The sequence below is a fragment of the Peromyscus leucopus genome, chromosome 18, assembly GCF_004664715.2.
Source record: "Peromyscus leucopus breed LL Stock chromosome 18, UCI_PerLeu_2.1, whole genome shotgun sequence".
In the NCBI taxonomy this organism is placed as follows: domain Eukaryota; kingdom Metazoa; phylum Chordata; class Mammalia; order Rodentia; family Cricetidae; genus Peromyscus; species Peromyscus leucopus.
Genome location: NC_051078.1, coordinates 43048193 through 43068246, shown reverse-complemented (window position 1 = coordinate 43068246; position 20054 = coordinate 43048193). Strand labels below are relative to the sequence as shown.

General features: G+C 47.1%; 1 protein-coding gene across 3 annotated transcripts; it reads left to right on the top strand.

The window, feature by feature from the left end:
* The first annotated feature begins 984 nt into the window (after window positions 1-984).
* Window positions 985-18249, top strand: Nfyb (nuclear transcription factor Y subunit beta). 3 transcript variants are annotated; one of them, XM_028880279.2, is made up of 8 exons: window positions 986-1121; window positions 3697-3779; window positions 10089-10182; window positions 11532-11662; window positions 14301-14498; window positions 15506-15587; window positions 16198-16277; window positions 16729-18249. In XM_028880279.2, the coding sequence occupies exons 3-8, from the start codon at window positions 10089-10091 to the stop codon at window positions 16759-16761; spliced, it is 618 nt and encodes a 205-aa protein (XP_028736112.1). In that variant the 5' UTR covers window positions 986-1121; window positions 3697-3779; the 3' UTR covers window positions 16762-18249. The 3 variants fall into 3 exon arrangements, with proteins under 3 accessions (XP_037052764.1, XP_028736112.1, XP_028736113.1); XM_028880280.2 differs by lacking the exon at window positions 986-1121 and adding an exon at window positions 1598-1728; XM_037196869.1 differs by lacking the exon at window positions 3697-3779 and having other exon boundaries at window positions 985-1121.
* The last annotated feature ends 1805 nt before the right edge of the window (window positions 18250-20054 follow it).

Below are 20054 nucleotides of genomic sequence, written 5' to 3'. Positions count from 1 at the left end.
TGGAATTTCCAGTCTTCCTGGATGTATCTCCCCATACGTAAGGCACAACACCAGGACTTTATTTATTGTTACTATTGTTTGCTTTTAAATCCGAGGTCAATAACTTTCCACATATATTTTAAAAAGTAAAGCCCGAAAGTTAATGTGCCAGGCATCGTTCACAAAAGTAAAGGAAAGAGATTCCCAGCATGCACCCTCCAGTGCTTTGCGGTGCCGGGCCATGCAGGGTGTTTGGATTTCCACCATAAGGGAGCATAAGCAGCCAAGGGACATTCGATGCAGACCTCAGTGAAGTCGACAGGGAAGGTCCTGGCTGCACAGAGGCCGTGAGATTTTGCGGCCGTGTCATCTGATTGGGGAAAAGGCACATCAGGCAGCAAGCTACTAAGCCAACTTGGTAGAGCGGGCCTAACAAGAAAAGGCAACATCTTTAGACTAGAGTACAGGGTGGTGGTCTGCTGGACTAGCCGACCTGTTAAACTTGGAGGAAGGGTTCGGTGTGCTAAGACGAACCCTGAAAAACTAACAGCCATGTTCAGTGACTGAGTGGGAACGCTGTGTGCCTGGGGACGCTTGGAGGGACACTAGGCATCCTGCAAGGTAGCACGGGTGTCGATCCCCTCCGGGGCTGAACTCAGGCGGGCGAGACGCTGGCACGTGGGAAAAGAAGGAACAGGAAGGAGAAAGGGGCCCGAGCAAACGCGCTCGGCACCGACTCCAGGATGCGCGGTGACAACGCCGGTGCAGACGCCCGGCCTGCCCGGAGCACCGCAGCAGGGAGGAACCGAGCGCGCGGAGCCCGACCGCCCGCGCGCTTTTCCAGGGGACGAACGAGCGGCTCAGCTCGGCTCGGCTCGGCTCGGCTCGGCTCGGCTCGGCTCGGCTCGGCTCGCTCGCGGGCTCGGGGGCGTGGCGCGGCCGGGGGGCGTGGCCGGGGCGTGGCCTCGGGCGCGGGCGTCGCGGAGGGAGGGTGTCACGCCGAGGGAAGCGGCCCGCGGCGGAGGGAGGGGAGGCCGAGCGCTGGAAGCGGAGCTCCGCGCTGGGACTGGTTCCTTCGCAGCCATTTTCTGTCCAACCAAACAGCCGATTGGAGACGGGAGCCAACCAGGGCTGCATTGGAGGTTTGTGTCTCGCTTCGGCCAATGATCGCTCCTAAACCGACTCCACTTTAGCTCGAATGAAATGTCCGTCTCCTCCCGGCGCCGTCCCCGCCGCCAACGCCGCGGCGGTCGGGGGGCCACTCTCCGGCCGCAGCCTTCGGGCGGGCCGGGCCTCCGGGCGAGGCCGCCGTGCTGCGGGCCGGGCCGGGCCGGGCGCGGGGCGGCGGGCGCTTTGTGCACGGGCCGCGAGCTCGGCCGAGCTGGGCCGGGCCGGGCCGGGCGGCTGCGGGGCTCTCGCGGCGGCGGCAGCCCTCGGGCCGGCTCCATTTTGTTCGGGGAGCCGGCGGCGGGCGGAGAGCGGGCGGGCGGGCGGGGAAAGCGGCCCGGCGTGCGCGGCGCCCCGGAGCGGCCGCTTTGTCTCCCGCATCCCGGCGGCGGCGGCGGCGGCGGCGGCGGGCGTTGGGCGCGGGCGGCGGGGGATGCGCTCCGCGGGGCCGCCCCGGGCACCTGCGAGCCGAGGTTGGCGGGTCCCCCCGCGAGCGACGAGCGGCCTGGCGGCCCCCGGCCCGCTCGGCGCCCACAGCATGCAGCCATCTGGCGGCTGGCGCGCCCCGGACTCGCCCCGAAGGTGGGAAAAGGAGCCTTGGAGGTTGCACGGTGGTTTCAGTCACCCGTGCTGGGGGGCGGGAGGGTCTGCGAGAACAAAGAATTACCGAGCACCCACAGATCGTTTTCATGACCGAAGTGCTACAACAGGACTGTTTGGTTTAGGTAGCAGGCGACCTTTAAAAAAAAAAAAAATGGCATCCCGCTAATCCTCGCAGACCCTAGTTTTGTGGATCGTGCCACAAATCACCCGGGTGGCTTCAGCTCTCAGTAAGGAAACTAATCGGCAGCGGAAAGTGATAGCTTAACTCGTCGGTAGTAGTGACATTAATAAATAGGAGCTTTATGGATGAAGTATTGAGAGTTTTACCAGAATTGCTTTAAAAGGCAAATTCCTCCTCTGCGCTGCTCCTGTAGCTTAATTTAAGGATTCTATCGATGCAAAACTGTGGTTGTCGATGCCAAAGAATGGAGGTTGGAGGAAGGGAATACTGCTTTTCTTGGATACAAATTTGCATTTCTTCAAACATTAAGCAGATGTATGCATTCCCTTGAGCTATTACACAGATTATAACCTGCCCTCAGGAAAATGTTTTCCATATGAAGTGATAGAGTGATTTTATTCTCAATGGACTAAACCTAAATGTATATACTTAGCCAGCTGTTTGGGTTACTGGTGTGGTAAGGGCCCTCAACCCCATGCCCATTCTAAGCAATAGACACGCACATGCCCGATTCCTGTGTTTAAGTGTCCAAACACTTTTTACAGCTGTAAGAGCAGTTTTGGATCTAGAAAAGGGACATGGTATGGAAAGATGATACAAATTGCTTTTGAGAGTGTAAGAGTGTCGGGCAGTCTTTGCTATCTGGTCCCTTTAATCCCATTTAAAAATCAACTTAGCCCAGCGGTGGTGGCACACACATTTAATCCCAGCACTCCGGGAGGCAGAGACAGGAGGATCTCTGTGAGTTCTGAGCGAGTTCTAGGACAGTCTCCAAAGCTGCAGAGAAACCCTGTCACAAAAACAAAACAAAACAAAAAAAAATTCAACTCAACAGCCACGTTTCCCCCCCCTGCTATTTATACTGCATTCCATGCTTGAATGGAAATCAGTATTCCTCCTTTAAAATGAACCCTGAAAGGATTTTTTTTTTTTTTTTTTTTTTTTTTTTTTTTTTTTTTTTGGTTTTTCGAGACAGGGTTTCTCTGTGTAGCTTTGCGCCTTTCCTGGAGCTCACTTGGTAGTCCTGGCTGGCCTCGAACTCACAGAGATCCGCCTGGCTCTGCCTCCCGAGTGCTGGGATTAAAGGCGTGCGCCACCAACGCCCGGCCCCTGAAAGGATTTTTGTTTTGTGCCCCCCACACACATTTAATTGTTTGCTTTGAAAACAAGGACTCAGCAAATAGGAAGGTGCCCAGAAGTCATTGCTTCTGATTTTCTCAGTTATTTTTGCCTTACAGTGAGACTGAGCGCTGTCTCCGTGCGATTTTAGTTCCCAGTGATGGTGCTCCAAAACTATAAATAAGGGCCCTGTGGATTTTTTTTTTCAGTGTGCCCTCTAGGCAATGTATGTCTTTTTCCCAGCATAATGAACGATAATTTAAATGCAGTATATAGTCTGACATAAATTTTTTCTTCCTTTTGAGTTCAAAAATTTATACATCCCTGAAACATATAATGAAGCCATCCTCAAAAATTGAAGTTAATCAGTGGGTTATTTCTGTCCTTGGTGTTAATATTTTATGAAATTTGGATATGTGAGTTTTCAGTCTCTTGCATAATATATAATTTGGTCCCTTACTTGGAGTATTATGGTGAATATTTATTATTGAAACAAATTCAGGGTTATGTTAGAAAGCCATTTCTGCCCTCCCCTGTAGACCCTCCATTGATTAGGTATAGGAGGGAGGTAAGATGGCCTGTGTCTCTAGTTTCAAGGAAGCCTGCAGACGGCACACTTTTACTATTAAGAGATGTTTGTCTTTTAGGTTAACATTGGGCAAGGATCCACACCTTTTGACGGGTGGTTGAGAACACCACTGACAGACAGTTCTGACGGTGTTTCTTGACAGTAAGTATGCTTTGACCGTTTCGGTTAGTTCCGTCTGACATGAAGATAGCTGGTGTGCTGGAGAAGGCTCCATAGTGAAACCTTCTTCCAGTCTAGACAGACAGTACCTGTGTTGATCCGCTCTGACGCTTGTCAGCTGCTGGCACAGGCCGGTTCCTCAGCACTGCTGGGACCGACCGTCTGGTAAAAGACCGTCTGCTCTCCTGCTTACGGGCTGTCTGTTCGGCTGCCGGCAGGGTTATGTGCCGACTGGAAAGGGCTGAAGAGAGGGATGTGGTTGACCTGGGAATGTCAGGAGGGGTCCTCCCGGGCTGAATGGGGTCTTAACAGATGGGTGGGATTTGGCCAGGTAAAAGGTGTCACTCAGCAAAAGCCCAGAAGCCCCGGTGACTCACAGGCTTTGAGAGGGAGACAGGTACTTGTTCCAGATGGGTTTTCACAGGATAATTCTGTGACAACTCCCACCTGGCCCTCTGCATATTTGGATCTGGCTCTGCTACAGTATCTGTGACCTCAGGCAGGGAACAGTTCCTCTGAGTCAGGGTTGCTTCACTCTTAAAACGAGAGACCTGCAATTGGTGGTCCCCTAGGCATATTCTAGTGTTAAGAGTTTTCCCAGGTTAAGAAGGGAAGCTTCTTGTAAAGCTATGAAGAGGAGGTTTGGATTTGATGTAAGAGACCTTGTGGAAACATTTTCGGTGAGTTGGTCTTGATAGCATGCTAAGCTGGGCTGGGGGGTGTTGACCAGGGGGATAGAGAAGGACGGGCTGATCCAGGTTGGAACCGCAAGACAACGCTGGCCGGTCAGCCCAGACCAGTAGACCCCTGGTGCTCTCAACAGAACTGTCGGGATGGGGGAGGTGAGTTACATACACTCCAGTGTCCTAATAGTCACTGAGGGCTGCTTAATCGGCAGGCGCAACAGTGATTGTACATTTCGTATTTATGAGAGTAGAGGTAAAATTTAATGAGTTCATTAGAAGAGCAGAGGAGGAAAGAGCAAACAGTAACCTTGGGTTGAAGCTAATGATCGGGACAGAGTAAGAGGATGGCTTTGGAAGTCTCGGAGGGAACGGGGCGAGCCGTATCAGTTCTGCGATGGTCTGGGGATGAAGGCAGATCTGAAAAGGCGGCTTTTCAGAGTGGTTTCATTGGCATGCTGGCGTTTAAGAGCATGGGAATGCAGAGTTGTGTAAGGACTGCGTGTAAGGACCACGTGACTCCGTGAGCGTGAGCGCTAGTTAGGGAGTGGGGAGGCGAGGGTATTCCTCAGCCGTGAGCACACCGCTGTGTGAGATGAGACGGCCCCACGTGTTTAGGGAGAGTAGGAAGCAGGCAAGCAGGGCTGAAAATGAGTCGCGATGAGGACTCCTGATACTGTTTCTTAACCTCCAGAACAGATAAAGAGCAGGTAAGAGGTTAGTGTACATTCGAGGAAAGGTCTTCGTGCCTGGAAAGAACCAGGGCTGTTTGAAAAGGCAGGAATTACAGGAGGCGGAGGCGTGTGTGCTCCGCCTGGGGCATTTGGGGTATTTGCACAGGAACTCGTTAGAGCAATCCTTTCACAGAGGAAGGAAAGTGACCTGTTGACCGCCACTTGGAGTGAGTGGGAGTGTGCCTCCAGCCCAGACAAGCCCAAGGACCACACTCATCCCAAACTCCAGAACGCATTTTTAACCCCTTATAGATGTTACTCTGGTTGAGAGCAGCTACAATGCTTTCACTATGTAATCAGGAGCTAGAGAACTAAGAGGGGGCACCTGGAGAATCAGGCCTAAGCACCCTAGGGAAAGCTACCAGGATGGGTTCTGTAGAGAACATGGAGCCCAAGGTTTGAGTCCCACTCACTCCGTCACCTCAGGCAAGTCCACACCTCCACTACCTCGTCTTTTTTAAGACGTGGGATGGGGGTGACGGTGAATGGGCATGACATGGCGTGATGTGGAAGTCGGGATCATTGTGGAACTGGGTTCTCCTGTCCCCGTGTGGGTTCAAGGGATGGAGCTTAGGTAGTGAGGCTTGGAGGCAAGCCCGTGTGCCTGCTGAGCCAGGTCGCCGGCCCATAGCTGGTTTCCTAAGCTATACACAGGGCTGTGAACATCGGAGGGATTTGGAAGTGCTCAGTAAATAAACATATCAAAGAAGACACTGTTTACCAGTGCACTTACTGTATTAGCAGATGATTGCTACTTTAAAAATTGGAGCTGGGCGGTGGCGGCGCACGCCTTTAATCCTGGCACTGGGGAGGCAGAGCCAGGTGGATCTCTGTGAGTTCGAGGCCAGCCTGAGCTACCAAGTGAGTTCTAGGAAAGGCGCAAAACTACACAGAGAAACCCTGTCTCGAAAAACCAAAAAAAAAAAAAAAAAAAAAAAAAAAAAAAAAAAATTGGAATAAAAATGCATTATCACATCATCTTTAAAGAACAACAACATCAGTTCAGCTGGATAGCATAGTCATTGAACCTAATGTAATGAGATGGTCTCTGGTTGCAGCTCCCCAATGGACATGTGTAAATTCAGTCACAGTCAACTGGCCCTGTTGCCTCCCACTGGTGTTCCTGTCCTTTCCACCCATCACTGTCCTTTTCTGGTCTCCACATCTGCAGCCACGCATTTCCCAAGTGGAGCCCATCACCGCTCTGCTTGAGCTCGCTGCAGCCAGGCAGAAGTCCCACTTAGCTTTGAAATGCTGTCTGGTCACTCTGTCCTGTGGATGTGCAGGGCTCTGGCCCTGGAACACGCACTGGGGGATCATCTTACCTCACTTCCTGCCTTAACAGCTGTGTTAAGACCCTCTGTCTTCCGGCTCTATTCTGCTTCCTCCAGGCCATTTTCTGTACTGGACGATACTCTACTCTTTGAAAATCCCCCTTTGGAGGCTCTCGTCCACAGATAACTGCTTAGCTTGTCCGTCCCCCCCCCCCAGTACTATGTTGTTCTCTTTCTTTCTTTCTTTCTTTCTTTCTTTCTTTCTTTCTTTCTTTCTTTCTTTCTTTCTTTCTTTCTTTCTTTCTTTCTTTCTTTCTCTCTTTCTCTCTCTTTCTCTCTCTCTCTCTCTTTCTTTCTTTCTTTTTTTTGGTTTTTCGAGACAGGGTTTCTCTGTGTAGCTTTGCGCCTTTCCTGGATCTCGCTTTGTAGACCAGGCTGGCCTTGAACTCACAGAGATCCTCCTGCCTCTGCCTCTCGAGTGCCGGGATTAAAGGCGTGCACCACCACCGCCCGGCATCTCTGTTTCTTTCTTAAACGTGAATGTACACCTTCCCCCTCCCCCTTTAGGCCTGGTTTCTATTCTTTCAGTCTGTTTACATGCCATCTCCTTTTGTTGTTGTTGTTTTGTTTTTTAAGATGTTTCTTATGTAGTCCTGGAACTTACTCTGGCCTCAAACTCAGAGATCCACCTGCCTCTGTCTCCGGTGTGTGCCACCACTGCCTGCTAAATGCCATCTCCTAATGGGGCTTTTCTTGGCCCCCTCAGACTAGTGAAGCCCTTTTGAAATAAGGTCACTATGCTAAATATATAACAACATGGATGGAGTATTCCCATTGTACTTGCTCAGTCTTTACAGATATGTCTCTTAATCTATGCAGAAGCCCTGTGAGCATGTCTTCTCTCTGTTTATCCACTTTGCTCAAGGTCTTGTGGCCAATAAGTAGCAGGAAATTCAAACTAGGCGGTTCCAAGCCAGTGGCCTCGAAGAGCCCATGGACCGCTCTCTACCCCCTCACCCCGTCCCCAGATTACATAATAGGTGTTTTCTCTGCAGGATGAGGACAGAGCCCTTATCTGTTATTTGCTGTTCTGTGAGCACACAGCGTGGACCAATAAACACTGGGAGCTCAGTCAGTGCAATGTTGGCTGACTTTCATCCACATTCTCTTCCACAAAAATTCCATAGAAAGCCGGCGGCGGTGGTGCACGCCTTTAATCCCGGCACTCGGGAGGCAGAGGCAGGCGGATCTCTGAGTTCAAGGCCAGCCTGGTCTGCAGAGCGAGATCCAGGACAGGCACCAAAGCTACACAGAGAAACCCTGTGTGGAAAAACAAAAAACAAACAAAAAAATTCCATAGAAAACCAAACCAAACCTGTAGACTATATAATAAGTTTTCCCCACTGTTCCTTACTTACAGCAGGGTAGCTAGCATCTTGTAAGACCCAGGGTTAGGCTGCTTATCTGAGGAATGCTGCTGCTGTTGGCTTCAGACAAGTGAACGTTCGATGTTTTGAGATTCCAGAACAGGCTAAATCAAGAAGTTGCAGCAGGAAAGGGAATCCTGGGATTGAAGTCTGGAGTGGGGTTTTAACGTAGAAAGATGGAGGTGAGGAGCAGAAGGTGTGAAGTAACAGAAAGACTAGAACAGACAGAAGTAGAGGTGCCCAGTTAAGTAGGAGAGGCTGACTTGGGGAGCAGGGTCTCCACAGCCCCGGCATTGCTGACCCTGACAGCTGTGAAGTAGGTCATGCGCCTGGTTGTAAGACTAGTCGGGTAATCCACATGATAACCAATCATAGTGTAGTGGGATGGCAGTCAGCCTGCTGCTCCAGTACCCAGTACCTTTGCTTGTATTTATAATTAATCCATCTCTAGATCCACCTAGCTCCCTGACCTGTCTCTTGCCAGGGGAACTTCAAGACTAGTATCCTGTGAACATTGACTTAGCCAGGAATTTCTGTTTTCAGACCTCACCAGTCAAGATTTATTTCCAGTTGTGGGTTCTGAATCAAATCTTGGTCCTATTTCCTTTAAAACAGTGAACAGCTGTTCTAGTAGACCATCTCTCCATGGCCAGTAGGTCCATTGTCAAAGCCTTGAAAGGCATTTGTGATCAGAGACACTAGCATTTTCTCCTGGGGGGATGGCTGACGTGTGTGTCAATGAAAGATGGGGAGGCTAATAGGGTCCGTGTGTATAGAAATGGGTGGGAGGATCAGTGAATGAATAGGACCCTACATCTCCATAGACAGAGGCTCCTTAAAACAGTGTCAATTACAGACAGAAATGTATTTCTGTCTACAACTGAATCAGATAGCAAAGCCAACAGATGCATGGAAGACATGCCATGTTGAAACCTTGGAAACTAGCCCTGTGTGTTAGAGGAAACCCGTAGAGATGGAGAAGCACTCTGAGGAGGGTGGTACTCCAGTCAGTGCTAACTTCTAGGCCTTAGCTCAGTTGCCAGGTAGACTCCACTCTTCTGGGCTTGTCCTGTGGCTGATGCAGCTCCATGCCCACGGGCCAGTCCTTCCAGATCTGCTCTGATGAAAAGAAATGGGATCTGTTGGGGGCTAATGGTTTGCTTTCCCCAGATTCTTCCTCTTAGAGATCTTGTTTCTCACAGCCCTAAACAGACTGAAAAAAGGTGGGGCTGAGGAGGTAATGTGGGTGATTCAGTTCTTGCTGCATAAGGACCCAAATTCAGTCTCCAGAACGCGTATGAAAAGGCCCAGCTGTGTGTGTGTGTGTGTCTCCATGTCTGTTTAAACAGGCAGCTCCCTGGGTTTCAGTGGCCAGACACCCAAGCCTGATTGGCTAGCTGCAGGCCAGTGAGACTGTCCCTAAAACAAGGTGTCTGGCCCCTGAGGAATGACCACTGGGGTTGACCTCAGGCCTCCACAGACACAAGTAGTCTCTGTAATTCTTGTTCTTGTCTATGGTTGTACTTCTATTTCTGTATTCAAGTCTCTTAAATATTTCCTTTCATTTAAAAAATCAGAAAGTTTGAGGAGCTGGGGGAAGAAAATACTTGTGTTAGACTCAGTGATGGCCCCATTCGAAACCTGATGGGAAGCTTGGCATGGCGGCGTATGCCAGTAATCCCAGTTTTCAGAAGGTCGGTCTGGCGGTGTGACAAGACCTTGCAGGACAAAAGGAGACTGTACCTTTGGGTGGCAGGGGGCAGCAAAGGGAGGCATGCAGCAGGCAGAGGAGGGTGGCTAGTCCTCGGGCTGTGCAGGACCGCGGGGAGGGCTGGGGCGGCCCGACGTCCCAGGGCCTGCCGTGCTCACCTGACTTGGGACTCCAAGGAGGAAGTGTGTGGTAAGTTAAGGTTGGCCGCGCTGTACTTGAGTATGTAGTTAGAAAGCAAGAGGCATGTACTTCAGGTTCATTTTGTTTTATTCCTCTACTGATTTTACACTTAGTACATATGGAAGATGGACAGGAATGTTGAGTGGTTAGCAAATTATTGAAAAATTTCCTAGTCAAGAAATGCATTTTCTTAGTAAGGAAAACTGGAATTGGTCCACCCAGCGAGCGTGTAAGTGCTGAGCCCTGTTCCCTGAGGAGCACTGAAAGACCTTGTCTCCTTAGATGGATGGCGACAATTCGACCACAGATGCCTCTCAGCTAGGGATTTCCGCGGACTACATCGGAGGAAGTCACTATGTCATCCAGCCGCACGATGGTAAGACACACAGCTAGAACCGGACACACCAGGTCACCGGTGTCTTGACAGCAGAGGAATGATTGCATGCCCTGGTTCACTGGAAATCTAAGTGAGAGCCTGGTTGGGTCCCAACCTGTAATCCCACTTATTTGGGAGGCCAAGGCAGGACGGCCTAATCACCTTCATTGAGACCCTGTCTCACAAAGTTAAGGCTGGGTATGATGGTGCACAGTTTTAACCCCAGCACTCGGGAGGCAGAGGCAGGGGGTCTCTGTGAGTTTGAGGCCAGCCTGGGCTACAGAGAGAGTTTAGGCTAGGCAGGGCCACACCGAGAAACCCTTTCTGAAAAGAAAAAAGTGGGGAAGAGAGAGAGACATAGCTCAGTGCTCTGTCCTTAGGTCCTATCCCTAAGGCCCTTAGTCCGGTCCAAGTCCAAAAGCCAACCCACTGTAGAAGGCACACCCTGCCGTCTTAGTAGAGATGCTCTTCAGAAGAGTAGCGAGGCCTAGGTAAGAAGAGCGCTCTATGAAAGTGTGCCCTAAAGAAACTCAAAACTTAGCACCGACTCCCTCTAAACAGTAAGAGGAATTCTCACGTTAATCTACCAGAAATATTCTGCTTTTATGGCATTTTAATTTGTAAAATTAAACATTAACATGTATTTTTTAGGAGCTATGAAGGGATTAGTGTTCCTAGATACTAAATTATTATCCAGTTGGGTCAGTAATATTCAAGTCTAACTTGTCAAGTCTATAGAATTTAATATAAAATTTATATGAACAGGTTTATGTAAATGCTAGCTAGGAGTTTTATACTTTATAAACTTTACATATACAGGTTTATATAAACTTGGCTTTGGTATTGCATGAAGGAGAGCACTTTGGGAGGTGCCGTCGGGGAGGGGATTGGTGGAGGCTTTTGAAGAATGGGTGCTGGGATGTTAGAGGACAGCCAGGACAAACGAGTGCTGGGTACTGGGTTTGAGATTAACCCCAAGGAAATGTGGAAAAACACTTATTGCCATCTCAGGAGCACTGGGTGATGAGCCACAAGGCTCGTGCTTTAGACCGTCACAGACAGTCATTTCAAGGTTGAAGTAAAAATGAAGACGTTTTTAAACTATTCATTATTTATTATTTTTACTTATGTGTATGTGCCCGGGTGAGCTGCTGTGCACCGTGTGTGCGCGGGTGCCTGTGGAGGCAGAGGGCCTCAGATCCCTTGGAACTGGAGTTACAGGCGGTTGTGAGCTGCCTGATGTGGGTGCTGGGAACCGAACCCGGGTCCTCTGCAAGAGCAGTAAGTGCTCTTAACCGCTGAGCCATCTCTCCAGCCCCTAAACCTAATTCTTAAAAAACTTTCTTTAGATACTGAGGACAGCATGAATGATCATGAAGATACAAATGGTTCAAAAGAAAGTTTCAGAGAACAAGATATTTATCTTCCAATTGCAAATGTGGCTAGGATAATGAAAAATGCCATACCTCAAACAGGAAAGGTAACGTAGAGGAGACTTTATCTGGCTTTTCTTTTCAGGGGGAGGGAGAGGGAATGGAAACTGTAAGACCCGTGTCCATAGTTAAATCAGTAGTAGCTAGCTGTTGATTTCGGTCCCCACCTTTCAGCACAGCAGGTTTTGTTTCTGACTGCTTGACTACTGAGCAGTGGTCTGTCTCCAGTCCCCTCACCTCCCCACATGACATCCAGTGTCAGTGGCCTTAGGTGGCACTGGACTGAAAGGTATGATAAGATTTTCAAAACACCTTGGTGTCTGCAAACAGCTGCTTCCCTCTTTATGCAAATGGCGCCCATCTGTCCCTCAGCTGACACACGGTAGCTTGTCTTAGAGCAGCTCCTGTACGAAACACTCCTCAGCCAGCTGTGGTGGCACTTGCTTTTAATTCCAGCATTTGGGGAGCTGAGGCAGAAGGATTGCCAAGAGTTCAGGGGCTACATGGCAAGTTCCATACCAGCCTTGGCCACATAATGAGACCTTGTGTCATAAAACAGACAAACCGCATCACTCAGCTTATCACTTGGTCTGAGGTCAATTCCCTACTTTATATATTGCTTTATATATAACATGCATATACATTAACCTTTTCCGTTATTTTTATAAACCTTTTGAAAGTAAAACTTTCAAATAAATATAATGATATTGCATTACTCACACTGTAAGTTCTGATCTGAGCTATTCCTCCTTATGTTTTAGAGCAGAGAAATTGTTCCAGACTTGCTTTTAAGTAGCTCCTGCCTGTCCTGTCTCTTACTAAAACCCCGGCCATCTGGGCCACCAAGCAGCTGAAATGTGGCTGACTCCAGAGGCCTGGTGTGAGGAGGACAGTGGAAATACCTTGTATTAAATTGATTGTGTGTTTCTGCTATATGTGTGTGTGTACACATATGTTGTGTATATATGCTAGGTAAAGTAGTTAACGTGGCTGCCAATGGAAAGAAATACAGAATTACACACTTCGCTTCATCCCATTGTTTTGTTCAGCGCATTGTACAGCTCTCATTTACTTTCTCCACCGTGTAAAATGGGTGTGGAGGTAAATGACAGTAGACTGTGCATGTGTGCTTGTGTGTGCGACTGCATATATGTACACATACCACGGCACATGTGTAAAGGGTAGAGGACAACGTACGGTGTTCACTTCTTTCCTCCCATCATTTGGGCCCTGGGGACCAAACTCAGGTGCTCAGGTTTGGCAGCCGGCCGGCACCCTTAGCTGCTGAGCCGTCCCGCCAGCACGCAGTGACTGATGTTTCAGGAAGGTCCATCTCGTTTTCACTATTAGACCCCCGACCGTTACTTACCTGTTTATGTGTGTATTATGTATTGAGACGGGGCCTTACTGTGTCGCTGTGGCTGGCCTGGAACTTGTTGTGTAGCCCAGGCTGGCCTCTGCCTACTTCTACCTCTCAAGGATTAAAAGCATTCACTACCATGCCCAGCAGACCTCAGAATTTGAAGAGAAGACTTCTTCATAACGGTGTGGAGGGTATATGCTGTTGTAGGCAATACTCAGAACCCATACTTTTTCTGGCCTCGATAGTTTAAAAAAGAAAAAAAAAAATCAGTATTTTATTCCTAAGACTTTTGTGAATGTTTCTGTTTTTTTTTTTTTTTTCTGAACTTTTTTTTTTTTTTCTGAACTTTTTTTTTTTAGCATTTTATTTCTTTTGTGTGTATTAGTGTTTTGTCTGAAATGTATGTCTGTGCACCTTGCCCATTCCTGGTGCCTGAGGTTGCCAGAAAAAGGAGTCAGATGCCCTGGAACTGGAGTTACAGATGGTTGTGAGCCACCATGTGGGTGCTACCGGGAAGTGAACCCACATCCTCTAGAAGAGCAGCCTAGTGCTCTTAACCTCTGGGTCAACACTTCAGGTTTTTTGGGGCGGCAGGGGGTGGCGTTTGTTTTGTATGTCCTATTCACAGACGTGCTCCCTGAGTCTCGGCCCTGATGTGCTCAGTGCAGCCGTACCTACCGGATTGGCCTTCCTGCATCCCTGGGGGGGGGGGGGAGCCACTCAGCACGACTCTCCACCCTCTCGTCTGGCTGCTGTTACAGTTGCAGAAGTTCTTTCTCTTTTGTGTATGTGTTCCTTCTGCTCATTCTGACTCTGAGTTGGCTGTTAGCAACAACAGCGGTTAATATGTACGGGGCTAAAGTTTAGGCGTCACCAGCTCCAGGAACGTGGCTCCAGAGGTGGAGTGCTTGCCTAGCAAGCAAGAAGCCCTGGGCTTTTCAAACTGGGCATGGTGGTGCACGCCTGTAGCCCAGCACTTGAGAGGTAGAGGCAGAAGATAGAGGTTCAGGTCATCCTTGGCTACGTAAAGAGCCCGGCCTGGATACATGAGACCCTGGGTAGCAGAGGTGTCCGTCAGTGCAGTGTGGTATGCTCTGAGCAGCGTTTTGTTTTCACGGGCAGTGGTGGTGCACACCTTTAATCCCAGCACTTGAGAAGCAAGGGCAGGCGGATCTCTGTGAGTTCGAGGCCAGCTTGGTCTACAAAGCGAGTTCCAGGACAGCTAGGACTGTTACACAGAGAAACCCTGTATCAAACAATGGAAGAAAAAAAGGTAATGTATTTCCTACAAATTTACCTGTGGCTTTTTTTTTCCTCTTCAGATTGCAAAAGATGCCAAAGAATGTGTTCAGGAATGTGTGAGTGAGTTCATAAGCTTTATAACATCTGAGGCAAGCGAACGCTGTCATCAGGAGAAGCGGAAGACGATTAATGGGGAGGATATTCTCTTCGCCATGTCCACTCTAGGCTTCGACAGCTACGTGGAACCTCTGAAACTGTACCTTCAGAAGTTCAGAGAGGTAAGTGGTGTGGCCGCAGTGCCATGCTGAGGAAAGCGAGAGCCACCATCATCTCGGTGTTAGACCATGTCACCTCAAATGCTTTGCAGCAAATCATGTGACATTTCCAGTAGTGTTAGATGTGTAAGATTACAGTATTTCAAATACCAATTCTTTACCTCTTTCCTGTTTTATTACAAGCTTGAGCAGGTGAACAGTGATTAAAAGGATTCTGGGTTTGTGCTGCCAGGGGGCAGAATATTGAAATGGTTTAGGCTTTGGTTCCTCATCTGTAAAGGAGACTTACAGCACTTCCACTGTAGAATTATTGGAAAGATTAAATGGTGGACAGAGCTGCTGCACTAAGTGAGGAGCCGTCGGTCAGTGTGGGACCTCTCAGATGACTAAAGGATGGTGTGACCTCCCCTCCTGTGCATACACATTATACACGTCTGCTGTCATCACTTGGCACCTCAGGTTTTGAGACAGGCCTCCTTGACCAGGAGCCCACTAACGGGCTGGTCGGCTGGCCAGAAGCCCCGAAACCCTTCTGTCTGTCCCCCCAGCACCAGTTACGGCTCTGAAGTGGGTTGCGAGGACTCTGAACTTGGGTCCTCCTGCTTGCTGGGAAAAGGCATCTTCAGGGTTCAAAGTCCCTCCCTGAAATTGGATGGGTGTTTGCATGGAATGAGTAAAAGTGGGGAAACTAAGTCACAGTACTCTCCTAAATACTTCCCACAATACTTTGCTACTGAAGAGTACCACAGACCCAGAGAGCAGCTGGAATTTTGGAGGTCTCTGGTTCAAACAAATTTGTAGTTGGGAATTTTAAACACTAAGCTTGGAGCTTCCCAGTATTTCCCACCTGGCTGTGCACACTGATGACGACACACAAATAGGCCGTAAAGAGTTAATAAAACACTCTGTCATGTCATTATTTTCTAACTGAGGCTTCCTGTTTGGGACATCACGCTCTCGTTTAGAAACAGTTGAATGTGAGCACTTGTTTGGGCTTCTTCATTCCCTAGGCCATGAAAGGAGAGAAGGGCATTGGTGGAGCGGTCTCGGCTACAGATGGGCTAAGTGAGGAGCTCACGGAAGAGGCGTTTAGTAAGTACTTGGCAGGCTGTTGCTGGGGCGTGGGCCGCAGAGGCTTGGGGCTAAGCGACTTGTCGGGGACCTGCTCTAAATGACCACTTCAAGTCCATGTCCTTGGTGACATTGGTGAGTGATGTGTGCAGATTTGAACCGGGAAGACAGACACCTCGACCTTACAGTAATAATTACAATCATTCTCCTTGCTTCGCGTTTGAGCGAAGACTTCTGAGAGGAATATTGAGAATTATAGCTTATGACATAAAATTGTGTGATTTAAATGTTAACACGAGAAACTTCACCTACGAGACTCAGGCTGCTCAGTCCTGTGTTGCTCCGGCCACGCCCAGTGGTGAGGCTAGGTCTGAGCATGACTCAGAAACTCTGTTGCTGAGTCCAGTGTAGACATGTGAGGCAGTGAATTGGAAGGCACGGTAGGGAAAAAATGTGACTTTTATTCTTAGAGGACTTTTTAAACAGAAAATACGAAGTTTATGATTTTTCATAGGATTATATTCTGCATATCTGGGAGAACTGTAATGGGACATTAATAGCGTTAAACTAAGATTAAGGCCAAGAGAGTAAGATTATTTCCCCTCTAACTTTTCTTTTCTCCTTCCGTTAGCTAACCAGTTACCAGCTGGCTTAATAACCGCAGATGGTCAACAACAAAACGTTATGGTTTACACAACGTCCTATCAACAGGTATGGTACCGTCGGCACCTCACAACGTCAAAAGCACATGACAGTCACTGTAATAAAATGGTTCTCTCCAAATATATATTACTGTCAGAGTTCCTTAATGAGGAAAGCATTTCCCAGCTGCTCACGTCTACATGGAAGGTGACGTAGCTCTGAGGCAGGCAGCAGCTAGCTGGTGTGGGAACAACCCCCTCGTGCTGCCCTTCTGGTGGCTGAAATAGACATGTTACTTGAAACGGGTTTTTTTTTTTTTTTTTTTTTTTTTTGGTTTTTCGAGACAGGGTTTCTCTGTGTAGTTCTGGTGCCTGTTTTGGATCTCGCTCTGTAGCCCAGGCTGGCCTTGAACTCACAGAGATCCTCCTGCCTCTGCCTCCTGAGTGCTGGGATTAAAGGTGTGCGCCACCACCGTCCCTTGAAACTTTTCAAGATCTTACTTTCCATTTTCCAATCCTAGATTTCTGGTGTCCAGCAAATTCAGTTTTCGTGATCTGAAGAAGTGATGGAAGCGGGCTGTACAGATAGTCCGACCAAGTCTGGAACAGAGGCGTCGGGAGGAAGTGGGGAAGGCGCCTCTTTGTACAATACGTAGCTGTAATGTAGCTTCCTGATGCTTGACTAATTGAGGTGTTAATTCTGACTTGAGAATCTTTTTCATGAATGATTTTAAAGAAAAAATTGGATTTTAAAGGTATTAAAATATTTTTGTTTTGTACGAGAGTTTGTTGCTCTGTATGACGCCTGTATGCATTGTATATTGCAATTTATTACTGTCAGAGATTTGTAGACAGTTTCTTATTTTCATATTGAATCATGTTATTTTGTAATTCAAGTAAGCAGCTGGGTTAATTCATGATGTTTGCCCTTTTAATAAAGTATAAGGGTAGAGTTCATTTTGAATGAAAGTTGCCTTTATTATAAATTTGAGTTTGTCCTGGCTATATACTAGCTTGCATGATAACCTAGCTAGATTTTTAGAATTTACTTTATTTATTGAAATTAATTTTTTTGGTAAGAGTCATAGCTTAAGCAGTGTCTTTTTAAATGTAATTGAATAATTAAGTTGGATGCAGAAGCAAGTATTGTCTGACCTATAAACTTGGTGCCCATCACTGTCCGCGCCTCTTCAGGTAGCTCTAGTTACTATCATGTGTGTTAGAATTCATTCTCACTTGATGTAGTCCCAGCACCCCTTTCTTAAGTATTACAGTGTCCTCGTCAAGAGGGATGTTTTTAGTCCATTGATAATGTCATATTACCCTTTTCACGGAAAGGTCAGATTTCCTGTTGAGCTGTGAGCACCAGAACAGTGGGTGTGATTGTGTGCAGACGTTTTACGTGGATGAGTGAACACACAGGAGAGCAGTGAGGGCTGCGGATCATGGGACACGGGAGCCTTGTGGCGCTATCATGCTGTCTGCAGTAGACTAACGTTAGATGATGTGGCTTTGTACAGCTTAGCAGTGTGTGCTTAGGTTCCTTTTTAAAGTAAAGATTTCTATTTTCTCATCTATTCTTTTTAGTAATAATTACTTTGAGTTTTTGTGTACGTAGAGGTGGTAGTTTTAGCTCTATCAAAAATGGCGTATTGTACACTGTGTCCAGAAGGAAATGTATGGGACTCCAATGGATGAAGGAGAAAATCTCCTAGATAAACGGAATGGTAAGAGCCACTTTGCCAGGAGTCTCGGGGAACAGAGCTGGCTCTTCAGAGGTGAACTAACTCCTCCTCTCCTCTCCCCCTTCTCAATAATAACCTGCATTGTAGACAATGCAATAGGAAAGAAAGGGAGAGGATGCTTAAGCAAAATCGACAGCCACTCTACTGTGTTGAAATAACCAATGTTAATATTTTGATAAATTCATTTGTCCTTTTCCTTTGCTAAATATGTATATTTTTATAAAATGGGCTCATGTTGTGCACACTGTTTTGTAACTGGCTTTTTCACTTAACAATATATTGTGAACATCTTCCCCAGGTTGTGCATGGTCTTCTGCATCATTTTTACTGGGTCTTTATTCTGTTGTATGATTGAATCATGATTAATTTATTTAATCACCTATTGGAAATTTTAACTCTTTTCATCTCTCCATAGTTATAAATAGCACTTCACTGAATCTTGTGTATATCGTAACTTTTCTTGAAATAAATTCTTAGAAGTAGAACTGCTGGGTTACCAGATACACACAGCAGGAAGGTTTTGCTCCTTGTATGTGGGTTCACTTTTGGAATGTGTCCTACCCAGACACTATCATCACTTCACTGACACAGCGTGAGACTTGGGCATCAGACCATCTCGACAACTCATTAAAGGTTAAGAATAAAGATAAAAAATAAATTACTAACCATTTTTAAGTTTAAAGCATACATCAAAATAGGATTTTGAACCTGATTGTGAGGGATACCTTTTAGGGCAAAAGCAGGTCAACTCAGGGTCATATTGCCTGCATATTCATGCAGGAAAGAAAACAGGCATTCTGTGTGTGCCCGATACATGTCCTTCATGCTCAGTTAGTGTTAGCTTCATGTTCATCCTGGCTCACATCTGATACCATCCTTAAGTGTTTGTTAGCCTAAAATAGTTCTATGATTTTGTAAATACTCCTTTTCTGATTAGAAGTGACTTGAGGTTTCAGTGATTTAAGTTACAAGTGGCATAAGGGGCTTAAATTATCCTGATTTTGGTATTTGGTATAGTAGTGTATGTTGCACGAGTCCTAAATGGTCTTATAATAAAAACCCAGAGCCAGATATTGGGGTGAATGCTGAAAGATCAGGGAGACAAAGGAACAGGCCACAGCCACGTCTCACCAACGCCAACTCCACACCCAGCCATTTATCTCACTTCCTATCTCAACCTTCCTAGTCAATGGATCTCTGCCTCCTGAGTGCTAGGATTAAAGGTGTGTGCCACTACTGCCTGACCTCTGTGTTTAACTCTATGGCTGGCTCTGTCCTCTGATCTTCAGGCAAATTTTATTAGAGTACAACAAAATGTTACTACATTTCCCCATTTTTGTCTAAAATAATAAAAGGTTGTAACTAATATAAGAAAAATTATACACAATAAGTACAAGAGCTATATATAATATATAGAGCCAAGAATTAAATCAACAATGTCCAACCCATTGACATTTCATGGATTCAGAGAAAATACTCCATTATTTATCCTATTTGGTGAGTCTAAAATGTACCTAATTCACTTTCTATCCTAACTTGTATTACCAACCCAAAACTATATTTTGATGTATTTCAAACTTATAAACTTTACACCTCTTTAGTGAGTCTCTTTTCTGAATTTCTTAACAAGGAAAACTATTAACTAGTCTTCAACTTCATCAAAGACCTGAGAAAGAAATAATACTACCTGAGTAAATTGGAAGAGCAGGCAAGTGACTTCTAAACAATGTGAGAAATGACAGAAACAGCTGGCTGCCTGGACAGTCACCCAAGGTTCCTCTGCAACATTGGGGCATCCATCTTCGGCCTACAGGTCTAGCATATCTGACAGACTTACCTGTGAAGCAGGATTTTCTGAAGGGCTACTTTGGCTTGGCAGGGTTTGGCGGTCCTCTTTTTGTGTGTCCTGCTCATCCTATTTGGACAGCATATACTGTCAGGAGTCAAGGCAAAAGCATTTTCTTGCGTAGTGGCTAACTTGCCACAAAGAAAGTAAACTCCATATGGAGTTTCTTCGATGCCCATCATTGCTCTGAAATACATTGGTGCTGCCAGGAGCAGACATGTCTTATAGTCATAAAAAAAAGAATCTGTTACTAAAA